Source organism: Thalassophryne amazonica, chromosome 2, assembly GCF_902500255.1.
Source record: "Thalassophryne amazonica chromosome 2, fThaAma1.1, whole genome shotgun sequence".
Lineage (NCBI taxonomy): Eukaryota > Metazoa > Chordata > Actinopteri > Batrachoidiformes > Batrachoididae > Thalassophryne > Thalassophryne amazonica.
The window spans coordinates 128,974,683-128,987,684 of record NC_047104.1 but is presented as its reverse complement, the minus strand read 5'-3'; the positions used below and the strand labels follow the sequence as shown (position 1 = coordinate 128,987,684).

General features: G+C 40.1%; 1 protein-coding gene across 2 annotated transcripts in view; it reads left to right on the top strand.

The window, feature by feature from the left end:
• The first annotated feature begins 2,517 nt into the window (after window positions 1-2,517).
• The window catches only part of rbm26 (RNA binding motif protein 26), a 37,786-nt gene continuing 27,301 nt past the window's right edge, over window positions 2,518-13,002 (top strand). For both annotated transcript variants that reach the window (XM_034193091.1, XM_034193081.1), the window contains exons 1-11: window positions 2,518-2,937; window positions 4,865-4,983; window positions 5,173-5,291; window positions 5,808-5,899; window positions 5,979-6,241; window positions 6,493-6,771; window positions 6,864-7,106; window positions 8,420-8,560; window positions 8,716-8,856; window positions 11,221-11,329; window positions 11,407-11,566. In XM_034193091.1, coding sequence (XP_034048982.1) covers window positions 2,879-2,937; window positions 4,865-4,983; window positions 5,173-5,291; window positions 5,808-5,899; window positions 5,979-6,241; window positions 6,493-6,771; window positions 6,864-7,106; window positions 8,420-8,560; window positions 8,716-8,856; window positions 11,221-11,329; window positions 11,407-11,566 — 1,725 coding nt within the window. In that variant the 5' untranslated portion in view covers window positions 2,518-2,878. The remainder of the gene's footprint in view (window positions 2,938-4,864; window positions 4,984-5,172; window positions 5,292-5,807; window positions 5,900-5,978; window positions 6,242-6,492; window positions 6,772-6,863; window positions 7,107-8,419; window positions 8,561-8,715; window positions 8,857-11,220; window positions 11,330-11,406; window positions 11,567-13,002) is intronic.

Here is a 13,002-nt window from a genome sequence, read left to right as displayed (position 1 = left end):
GTTGCATGTTGGGTGGATCCAGATCTGCACCGAGCTCTTGCAGCATGGCGAAGTGAGCTGCTCGTCCGTCACATGTCAGGGACACAACCTGGAGTGAGAACAAGTTTATTATTAACTCTTGAAAGAGAAAGGACTCGGAAACCAAGCTCTGTAATTAATCTTAATACTTGGCCGATTTCCATGGTTCATGCTCAATCCAACAAGTTCATTTGAACTCTATCAATTTGATTATTCCACACACACGCATGGGAATTGTCAAAATGACACTTAGCGTTGTTTCCTGAATGAAAAACTTATTGCACCAACTTACCTTGACGCCAACTTCTGTGACAACAGTGACTGCTTGCCGAACCAAGTTGGCAAGTTCTTTGCCAGTAAGACCACTGATCAGGAAGTAGCCAATGGGTAGTTTCCAAGATCGGTCAAGTGCTACCAGCATAAACACCAGGGCGTCCTTGGCCAGGGGGAGACTGTCGTCTTCAACCTCGGTTCCAAAGTCCACGAAACCAACTATTCTAGACCCATCACATTCAATGTGGGCTCTGATTGCCATACTGTCTAACATCAATGCGCACAAAACACTCCTGTCATGTGACTTCTCCTCCTCCACTTTTTTGCTCACCAAGTTCAACATCTGCTGGGTGAAGCCTGCTGATCCATCCACTGACTTCAGCCACTGCCTAATTGTGCTGATGTGGGGAAGTTCTAAGTTGAACACATCTCTGACATATTTGTATGCCCTCGTGGAAAAAAATTGCAGTGTCATTGCAAATTTTCTCAACTCCTCATTGTATGGTCGCCTGGATGGTTTGCCATCGGATTTCCTCTTTGATGCACGCTGCATTAGAGAGAGTGGAATCCCAGAAAAACATCCACGTAGTATATCGTCAGAAGAATCAGACAACAACCGCTTTTGTTTCAGTTCATCCAATAAGGCACCTGTAGTCTCCACACTACGCTTCAGTTTCTTCCGCTGCTCCTGTGAGACGTGAAGTTTACGTTGGCAATCCTCAGCTTGGGCCTCTGCATTCAGAAGTTGCCACTTCATTGTTTGTGTAGTGCTCGTTATAGAGTATGAATGGTCAGCACCAAGATAAAACCCGGCAGCAGGTGGGGGCGGAGAACTGATACTTGGCAAGCTATCACCAGGGGCGCCATCATCCGAAGGTGGTCTCCGCTTCGGAGCTGTACGCTCACGTTTCACCTGCAAGTATTCAGGAGTTTACTTAGACAAGGTGGCCATTCTTTCAAGTTTTCATTTTCCCTGACATTTCCTTGACTTGAATTTTTTTTCCCTGGCTCGCATTTGTCAAACCACAGACAGTGTTTTCAGGCAGCAGGAGATTTGATCTTTCTATTTCTGTGACCTGACCGATCTCAGCTTTACTGTGCTCATTTAACAGAACTAAAAACTGAGAAACAATCAAGCAAATTATAAGAAGTAATATTTCAGTTATGGGTACCTACCTTCTGTAAGTGACTGGGTATGTTGAAGATTGTAGGTACGGCAGTACCTCTGAGCCTGCATGTCTGTCCTGTCATGTCAAATGACTCGTCAGTGAAGTGAGCTGAGCAGACACTACTGTAAGCTGAAGGCTTGAAATCCACCCGGCGGATGTTTTGGATCCACTGCGATCTTCTTGGCTCATCTCTAGGAAACCTGTAAATCCAAAAATGTTACCTAGATTAGCCACAATTTATTAATCTTGTTGCAGTTCACATTCAGGCTATCGAGAAATAAAGAAAATTCAAGATTACATGCCATCTTTTCTAATGTACGCATACAAATCACAACTTCAGTTGCAATAATAAGAAATGAGCTAGTGACATCAATGGCAATAGTCTATAGTCAATAGGCCTATGGACTGATATATTGAATAACATTAGGTTTCAAGTTACAATCACGCTTACAGGATGCACTTCCAAATGTCAGATCATCACAATAATAAAGCATGTTCTAACCTTTTTTTCAGCAATTTTAGTCATTTCCCCCACATCATTACTCACTTATGAAAGCTCAATCCACAATCCTTTGTGAGCTTGTTGCTGCATCCGAACGCTGCACAAAACGGCATTTTGAGATCACATCGATTTCTATTTAACAGATATCGAATAAATAGAAATAGTGAGTAACTTCAAATAGAAGCTTTATCCCAAGTTTAAGTCAGCGAATCTACTGCCTAACCCGACGACGCGGAATAGCGCTAAGAAAGATGGCGGCTGCCTGGCAACAGCTCAGTGGTCGGCCGCATCCGCCATCTAGCGGATTAAATAGAAATCGATGGCAAAACTCCAGTCCTTGCATTTTATTTATTTTTGTCATTCTTACTTTATATTTCTCTGTTTTTCGACAATATTTTATTGTATGAAAATGTATAGTCCCTACGACAAGCTGTGTGTTTTTATATATGCTCTGTTTTATTGTGCTCAATAAAATAAGTTAATAAAGAAAAGCTTGTGCTGTAATATCCTCCAGTCCAATTGGTGGCAGTAGTGCGCTAAATTAAAGGTTTCCCAATAAAATGGCAAACTGCTAGTTTGCTGTGCATCACACGCGTTGTTGACGATCTAATACTTGGTGTAGCATCACTGTTGGATGCTTCGAAAATTTAGAAATAAGTATCAATTGCAGCCTTCAGAATTTAAGGCATTAATGCTGAGCAAGTAGACTGAAATTCTCTGTGTTCATAAACACTACTTGAGAGTCAGGCGTGCTTTTAGCACGTTGGGGCCTTTAAATGTTTGCTAATTTAGTTAGCATCTGGCGCGTCGTCTAGCAGCTTAGCTACACAAAACATCTGAAGCGGTTAACTGTCATTTAAGAAATAAGTCACATTTATATCTGGCCGTGCTGGAGGGAAGGTGGAAAGGATCTAAAATGATCATCGAAAACCTCGATGTTTTGAAAACATGGCTTTCTGAAACCCTGGAGCCGATGTAAGTATATCTACTGCTCAGATTATCAATTATTATTATTATCAAATATCATTATTATTAAATCGCTGATCCTTGTGCAATTACACACCAGATAATTAGAAGCATTTTGGCGATATGCGACATTTGACGTGTGACTTGAATCTACACAACTGTTATGTAAATCATTGGCTTGTGGGTCTGTAAACGTTTCATTAAGAATTCAGACACACGTGTCTATGACAAATATAGTTTGTCCTGTAACATTTAATTCTGGTTGATATTTGCTGAACTGTAGTAAAAGGATAATCTGATTGCAGCACCTGAGAAATTGAAGTGTTTTGGGTTTGCGGTTGTCTTGAGGAAGACCAAGATCCAGGCTTCTGTTGACTTCTTGGTCTCTGCCATCAGACATAAACACGCACGGACATAAACGTATCTTGGCAGTGACATTCATGTCTCTGCGTCCTTGCACTTTGAAATTCAGAGACATCTGTGAGGAGTTTGTGGAATCACGAGGTTGCTGGACAGTCCGAGTGTTTGCTGTCATACTGTTTGAGTGGGAGACTTGGACGTTAAGCAGTGAACTAAGATGGCTACGGGATGTCTTTGGAATGAAGTCTTTTTGAAACATCCTTGAGTATCACTGACATGACTTTGTGTACTTTTCAACACTCAGATGAGCAATATCACTTGCATTGTGAGGTAACAGTTGACCATGTGATAATGCACTTATTTGGGCATGATCCAGCACACAGATGTGTCTATGTTGAAGACCCCATTGATGAGATGCACACATTTCATCTGAAATTTTTATTTTTGAGAGGCCCATGGGTAGAAAAAAAAAGAGAAAATTCCTTCATCCATTTCAGTCCCTAAACCACGTGTTAATTTCACACTCTAGAAGTGTTAATTTTTTTAGGGCTAAAATTCGACTGAACGATAATTGGTTTCAGTGCAGAAAGTTCCTGGTTCAAGCCCCACTCCTGCCCATTTCTCCATGCAGTTTGCGCTGAGCCATTTTATGTAATTGTGTAGCAGCTACCACATGCAGAAAAACACCATTCATTTCGAGTCTGCGCTGCTTCTCTTGTATGCAGTATACATGTCTGTACGTACTCTGTACAGCATGCATGTGCAGGCAAATGATCATCAATAAATGCCCGCCTTCACGAAAATTGCAGTCCCTGGGGCATTAGGTGGAGTAAACGGTAATCTTCTTTACATGCCCTAAGTACTTAATGCATATTTTTATTTTCTGCAGTTATTATTCAGAGTATTTAACATTTTTAACTTAATGGTAAATGTACTTTATATGTTAATACATTTATATAGCACTTTCATGGAGAGAGCACTTTACAGTGATGTCTCGCATTCACCCATTCTCACACTCAAATGCCGGGATCTTGCCCATGGGCCCTGAGTGATTTTATGGTCTGATGGGGATTTGAACCGAGGAGCCTCTGGTTACAAATCCACCACTTTAGCTTCTTGACCATCACCTTGAATCTGCTCTCGGTCAAGTGATAGTCTGTTAAAATTCCACTCCTTTGGTAACACCTATAAATGTGTTAGTTTTTTTTTTTGCTCATTGGGAGCGCAGTTCGCTGTTGACCAGGAACATGTTATTTATGGTGTCTTCCTGTTGCATCACAATTGTTTAGCTGATGGTCTAGTACTGTACTGTTGCAAATAAATGTTGTATTGCAAGTTGGGCAATGCGCAGAAGTTGTTATTCCCACTTTTGCATCTACTCACTACTACACACCCATCTGTACTCATTAGATGTATCGGGTATTCCTTTGACCTTCATTTAAAAATAAAGGTAACATGGCTTCCATTGTCGTCCAGGAAGAAATGCCACTGGTATTGACATCTTAATCAGATTGTTGTCACAATGTCTTTATGGAATGTCTCATATATCTTATGGCTGTTTTCCTTTAAATTCCAGCTGTGAGGCAGACCCATCTGCCCTCGCCAAGTATGTTGTTGCTTTAGTCAAGAAAGACAAAAGCGAGAAGGAACTTAAGGCCCTGTGTATAGATCAGTTGGATGTATTTCTTCAGAAAGGTATTTAATGTACCATTGGATGGACTTTCTCTCTCTCTCTCTGTGTCTGTCTTTCTTTCTGTGTGCTTTCGAATAATGTTTTGTGCAAATATTTTGGGCACTGTCAATTATGTTAACTGTCTTTTGGAGTCACTTGAAATTTTTCCCACATTTACCCATGATCTCCACTAATTTGATTTTGCTTTTCAGAGACCCAGCCATTTGTGGATAAGTTGTTTGAAGCGATTAACAACAAAAGCTACCTCCCACAGCTGGAACAGCCAGCACCTTTGGTCAAAGTTGAGAAAGATGAGCAGAAAAAAGACGAGGTAATAATTCAAGAATGTCACATTCGTGGCAGTTGGTGAAGAAACAGTTAACATTCACCACACACTGTAATCACAGAAAAGTGAAAAATAAAAAGAAAGTAGCCATGTCCAAGGCAGTCTTTCACAGTGGAAGTTGAAATGACAAAACCCCTTTCAACTGGAAGATAGCATGGTGTGAATAAAATGTAATGAAAATGTATCAAGTAAGACCACTGTTGTCATCACTGCTTCAGCACTCACTAACAGATATTGATGCGATCAAACTGCTAAAATAAGACAGTTGTTAATATGGTTGACGCAGACTTTGATTTGCACACATGCTTATGGTAATGATCCTTATTAAAATTGCCATACTACAGACAAAATAATCTTTATTATGAAATAAGCAATGTGTAGGCCTTGAGGCCTGAGCAATACAAGATGAATTGTGTGGCTTTAGATTGCAACCCATTTTCCAGCATGAGTATGCAAATGTTAAAATTATTATAGCTATGATAAATTCATGTTTAACTTTAGGTTAATCGGGAAGAGGAAAGAGAGAAGAAGTTTTCTCGAAGAGTGACTCACAGTCCTCCACAAACAAGCTCCCGCTACATCAGAGATAGCAGGTGGGTACAGGTTTGAGTTAAAATTTCAGTTCTGTTTTGCCTTGTGCTAATTATCCTCTCTTCCTATCAAATTTATTAGGAGGGGAGATGATCGGAAAAGGGATGATCGCTCAAGAAAGCGGGATTATGACCGCAACCCAAGGAGAGACTTGTATCGTGACCGCTACAATCGCAGGAGAGGCCGCAGTCGCAGTTACACTCGTAGCCGCAGCCGTAGCTGGAGCAAAGACCGTATCAGAGACCGAGACAGAGACAGAGAGAGGGATAGAGACAGGGATAGAGATCGAGATCGTAGCAGGAGCCGGACCCACAGCAGATCTCGGTCTCGGAGCAGGAGTAGAGGTAAGAACAAGTTCAGTTGTTATGAAATGGTATAACTTTCCTACCCACTTGGATTCTGAGTCTGTTTACTGTTGACATGGTGTGGGTGCTGAGCATGAAAACTGCCAGGTGGCAACTAGCAGTAACATTTGCATTGTACTGTGTGCGCCTTTGCGTTGGGTAGGAGATACCGTCGGGCCCTAAAGCTTTGTGCTGGTGTTACTCTTGAAGCATCGAATGACCGGTCTCCATTTCTGTATCTCTACTTTCAGATCGCGATTCAGGGAAGTTAAAGTATGATCATGATCGAGTGGACCGATCGGACAGTGGGGACAACTACACTTTAACAGCCCTTGCCTCCTCTGCAGCCACTTCACACTTCCCTGTGCCAGCACTAAGCAGCACGATCACTGTCATTGCCCCCACACATCTTCACACTAACACAACCACCGAGAGTTGGTCAGGCTTTCACCCGGAGGCCCCAGTGGCTCGAGGCCCTTTTAATAGAGGTCCACCCCCCCAACAGAGGAAACGATGCCGTGACTATGATGGTAAAGAGCAATACTGTAGTTCAACAGTTTTCTTTAAGTTTTTAGATAAAAAAAAAAAAGTCTGTACTACATGTGTTGGCTATGTTTTCCAGAGAAGGGCTTCTGCATGCGAGGGGACATGTGTCCTTTTGACCATGGAAGTGACCCAGTTGTGGTAGAGGATGTCAATCTGCCCAATATGCTGCCTTTCCAACCTCCACCGATGCCAGGTGTGGAACCACAACCTCCTCCAGGGCTCCCACCTCCGCCACCACTCCTTAACCCTCCACCTGTTAACCTGCAGCCCCCTGTGCCCCCACCAGGCACACTCCCACCCAGCCTTCCGCCTGTTGCAGGTAGGAGCACAGAAATGTTGTATTTCCCAGAAAGTCATTAGTTTAATTATCAGAATGGAGTATGTACTGTATGAGGTAGAACCTGGAATTTTTTATGGGATTGTTTTCTAAGTGTTTGCACACTGACCCATCATCATATGTGGTGTGATTGATTTTGAAGGAGGTGTTTGTGTTGAAATGTTTTCCTTGTAGTCACAGAAACTGTTACACACATGAAGGAAACATTAAACACTGCTGGACTGATGATTAACAAAAGGCTTTTTAAGTAGGAGACTTTAGAATGCTGATTACATTCTTTCTTAGCACAGGCAGCACATTGCTGCACTCTGTGTGGACTTTCACAGATGTAACACATGCATGCAGCTGAACTTAGTCATATTAATTTTTATTTCTTATCAGAGTAATAAATCTGTCATTTCAAAGGCTTCATCACTGTTCCAGCAATGACATTCAAGCACAAACTGGTGAAGATTTTTCCTGCATTATGCTCGTAGAAGTGCAGAATAAAAATCTTCATTATGCACGGTGAATCGAGACACATTAGTGGTGATCAGAGCAACCTATCTTGTGTGTGTGTGTGTGTGTATATATGTGTGTGAGAGATTGAGAGATGTGCAGCCAGAGAAGAGCAGATGGATCGCTGATCAAGAAGTAAAAAATATTTAAAGTTACGGACAGACTTGTGCACACTGAAATCAAATGTTTCAAATCGCAGAAAAGAATGAACATTTAGAGGAATTCTTGAGAATCATCATCAGTCACCATTAACCACTAATGCCTGTTGTCCCCTGCAGATTCCTTCTGGTTGTTTTGGGTTCATGCTTTTATTTTGTGCTTGTGTGCACAAGAGTGTGTAGGGCTGGGTGGAAAAAAAAGCTCTTTGTGAGGTGATTGGTGTTTCTTCACTTGGAGCATATTGTGGATCACAGTGTCTTTCTTGAGGAAGAGGTGACTTCACCACCTGCATTCTTGGAAAACCCTGGCTATTGTTACTTTTGGAGTGCTTATTTATTTTTTGATAAAAAATAAAAAGTGATGATTGTCAACAGAAACGTGGCATTGATGATGAAACAATCATAATATAAACAATTAAAATGTGTAACATTTTGAACAGTGGGGCTGGGCTGGGGCACATGCTGACCAGGGCCATTTTTGAAAAACTCCCTGATAATGGAGGCAGATAAGAGTTTTAATATGTGTGCAACAGAATGGTTAACATTTTCACAAAAGACAGATTGGTAACTTTGGTTTGATCATTTCAACTCTTCTATTGGAGTTGTCATTCTTTTTTTTTTTTTGTTCTCTGATCCCAGGTCCCCCACCTCCTCTTCCTCCATTGCAAGCATCAGGCATGGATGCTCCTCCCAATTCCATCACAAGTTCAGTACCCACCATTGTCACCTCTGGGATGCGCGCTTCGCTTCCACAGGCCCCTGCACCACTCTTCACCTCCGGTAAGAGCAGAGTTCAAAATGAAAAGTTTCAAAGTTGATAAATTATTGAGAGTTGTTGGAGGTAGTTGGAAGGTTTGTGCATGTTATTTTTCCAACTTTCAAACAAATCTGCATTGCTGTCCTGCAATTTAAAATATTCTCTTTTGTATCACCAGAAAATTTTGAGACAGATGTGTACAATCCTGAAGCTCCCAGCATCACCAATACTGCCAGGCCTATGTACCGCCACCGGGTCAATGCGCGGAGACCAAACTTAATTGGGCTGACAATGGGGGAAGTGGATCAACCACAGAGAGGTACTATTCAGAGTACACCACAGACTTGAGCCACCACTGTATGTAAAGACTCATGAGACAATAAGATGAGAAGAAATATGCAGCCACTATTGAAACTGAGCAATTATGACCAGAGAAAACAGAAAAAACTTTCTTAACTAGTGATGGGTCATATTAGTATCATTATCAATATATTTGTAGAAGGTCAACTGACGATTATAATTTGTCATCCTGTGAGTAATATCATTGATATTGCATTTTCATACAGTGTCCTTCAAAAGTATTGGAACATTTGGTATTTAACACTTTTTAAGTTGTTTATGCCATTCGAAATACAAAAAAAAAGCAAAACCTAAAAATTTCTAAAATTATCTTCCTTAAATTCAAACTTAAAGCAAATCTCTATAACTTGATATGAATTACTTACAAATATAAAAGCCAAGATTATGGGTTGCATAAGGAATGTAATGCTTTGTATAATACCTGTAAATAATCAGTTTTATTGCCAGTTTTCTTCAGACAAGTCAGGAGATGGATACATGAATATTTCCCAGTCACTGAATATGTCTTGGACTTTATTCACACCATTTACGAAGAAATGCAAACAGTATGACACGCTATGGTAAATCTGCATGGAGTAGACAGTTCTCAAAAACTGAGTGACTGTGCAAGAAGGAGAAGAGTGAGTAAAACCAGCAAGACACCCAGTCACCAAAACAACGAATCTAGGCTTGCATCTCAGATGTGCCTTCTGGCAAATTGTAGCTGAACTTTCAGTCTTCTTTTTAAGAAAATCTCCCTCTATCCCACTTCATCATGAAGCTGTATAATAGACTGTTTCACGGATACCTCCATTTTGGAATTGGCACGGTGCATGCTGGGGTTGATGAGGCACATCCTGCATTGTCCGCCTATTCATACGTGTTGTTGAAGTTGCGATCCTTCTGTGTTATCTAGTAATTAAGTCGTAAAACCTTGCTGAATCTAATCATCGTACTCATTTGTCATGCCAGTGTGTGTCTGAGCCTGAGAGTATAATAGTTGGGGCTGATTATTATTATTATTTCATTTTTTTTTTTTTTTTTTTTTTTTAGCAGCAAGTCCACAATTTATTTATGAGCCTTTGTCAAAGCCATTTAAAGATGTCAGTTGTAACTCACCTGTCTGCCAATTAAAGACCAGGACTCATGTCTGCTGTTGTGGCAAGAAAAGAGAAATATTTACCATTTCACAGCGTGCAGTTATTAGTTTCTGGTTAACGTGCCGTTTTCCGTGGTGGAGCAGCGCATGATCCTCTGGAGTGGACTAGCCTGTTAATATCTCCCAGTTCACTAAGTGAAGTTACGTCCTTGTAAAAGGTAAAATAAAATAATAATAATAATCTTTCATTGTTGTGGGTCTTGGCTGATTATAAGGATCGTTCCTCTAAATGCCGATAATGTTACCAGGTGGCAAGCTTACGGTCTGTGTAAAAAAAAAAAAAAAAAAAAAAAAAAAAAAAAAAAAAGAGGAGGGGGGAGATAATAATAAAAATAAAACAATAATAATAATCAGCAGCACCCATTATACTCTCAGGCTCAGACAAATGAGTATGATGTTTATTTTTAAACACCCCTACCCAAAATGGCTTTGACAGAGACTGATGAATAAATTGTGCACTCGCTGCTTAAAAAAAATAAAATAATAATCAGCCTCACCCATTATACTCTCAGGCTCAGACACACACTGGCATGAGTACAGAGATTAGATTCAGCAGAGTTTTATCACTTAGTTACTAGATAACACCGAAGGATCACAACTTCTACAACACGTTTGAATAGGCGGACGATGCAGGATGTGCCCAAGCAATTCCAGCATGCACTGCGCCAAATCCAAAATGGAGGTATCCGTGAAACAGTCTGTTGTGAGAAATTGAATTCGACAACAGGGCTCAGGTTGACCTATCCCAGTGTTTCTCATTCAGTGATGTTTTTGTTCAAAACCTTGAAATAAAACAAAAAGTCTACACTACAACCAGATCTCGATGGTATAATTTCAAATCCGTTGTGGTGATGTACACACACAAAATTACAAAAAATGTGTCACTGTTTAAAGAGTTATCTACTAGAATGTACAGAGCCTGGATATGTTAGACTTTGAACCATGTGCTTCCTTGTTACAAGGCAGTAGTGCTAACTACTGCCCAAATTTTGAGCTTCTTCAGTGATGTGCTTTATGGGACTGTATGTTGCTGCCCAATGCTATGATGTGGAACTGGGGAGGCAGGCAGCCATCTGTGCATGTCGGTTAAGTTGCAGTGTTCCTGTAGTCTACCGAGACCTTTACTTCAGTCGCATTCCAGCTGTGTGCAGTAGTCTCAAAACTGAAGTGTTTATCCTTTTACAGACAAAATCCCAAATAACAGTATGAGAATTGTTATGGAATCTGACTCGAGGAAGAGACCACATCTTCCCCATGATGGAAGCATCCCCGCCAGGAAACCCTGGTTTGACAAGTATGATATTTCTTTAATAGAGTATTAATAGTACCTCTGAGTTACCAGTTTAATCTTCCATTCTGTCTTCTTTTAAGGTCCAACTTTAACAAACCCAGCCACCAGGGTTACCACAAGAAAACCCTGTTCAACTCCCTTAACACCAAGCTTCTGGTTCGGCAAATTCCTCCAGAACTCAACAACATCAGCAAGCTGAATGATCATTTTAGCAAGTTTGGCACAATAGTCAATCTGCAGGTAAGTCTCTGTGTTGTGCTAGTGATTTAAAATTCACGTTTGTGGTTGTAGATAAAGTGTGTAGTTGTTCTCTTACGAAACTCAGATTTTTGTGGCAGTAGTTGTGCTGTCACTGAAGACCTATTGCATGAGGTTTGTTTTGACCTGAATTTGAACAGTTTGATTCTAAAAGATACAAAGGCACTCAGCCAGAACACAATCAAGGGGTACCAGTGGGGTACACCAAGGAAAGAAATTTTAAGTTCCTATATTAAATTATTTACACTCAGGAAACATTATTAAAGGTGTTGTCTAATAAATGCTAAAATATCTTTTTGTTAACTTCACTTCCTGAAAAGCCAGAGCTGATTTCGAAATGCATGTTTTTGGTGCCAAAGTGTGGTGTACGGACACTACAATTTCATCATTTGTTAAGTGATAAGGTGCTGTTATTTAAATACGTATGTGATGCGTATATCAATCCAGAACCAACCTAAAATGATTTTTAGTGTGGGTGTGGGTGGGTTGGGGGTGTGAAGGGCGGGGGATGGGTGGGTGGGGAGCAGCATATAATTATGTGGTGTTTCTTTATTAGGGAAAATATAACATGTTTTCTCATACATACTTGAATGTTACAAACATTACAGCATGGAAGTGAGCTTTGCATTATTTATTGTAAGTCTAATACAACCGGTTTCTATGTTTGTAGACCAGACTTGCAGCGCAAAATATCTTGGTGTATGGACATTACATTTTGCAAACCTGAATTCCAAATCAGCCTTGCTGATTTACACTAAATATCAGTTCTTGCATGTAAATATAATTTTAGTTGTGACTAAAGAAATTTGAACTTTTCAATGAAATAATATTGCTAAACTAGATCAGTCTAAACCATTTAAATAGTGGTGTACGGACACTACACTTATTTTTGTGAAATATTAAGCCCTATATTTTCTTTTATTATTTGTAAATAATATTCAATAAGCCCCTTACGTTCTTGTATTCATATTTTCATGTATGCAGCTATTTCAGGATTTTCAGGACCTGTTTTGTTTGGATTTGATTCATAAATAAATAAATAAATAATTATTATAAAAGGAGATGCCATTGACTCCTTCAGGGAGGCGGTGGTGTCATGGTTTTCACGTGATTTAAGAGGATTTAATTTGTCATCTGATGATTAATAATCACATTATTCCCTTTGGTTGCTTTGGGTGTACAGAGTCAGTCTGCAGACCAGTGTCAGGAGGTGATTTTTAGGACTAGTTATGAAATAATTCTGAATTTATGTGGAAATAATTGTTGTACAGAAGCTTCAGAGATCTGTCGCTGAGATAGATGATGACTCGAGTGAAGTTTTAAGCAGAAATGAGGTGATTATACAAATAATGAATGTTTATGTGTTCAATGGTACGAATATTTCATGAGGTGAAAGCTGGAACATACCAATCAATGAG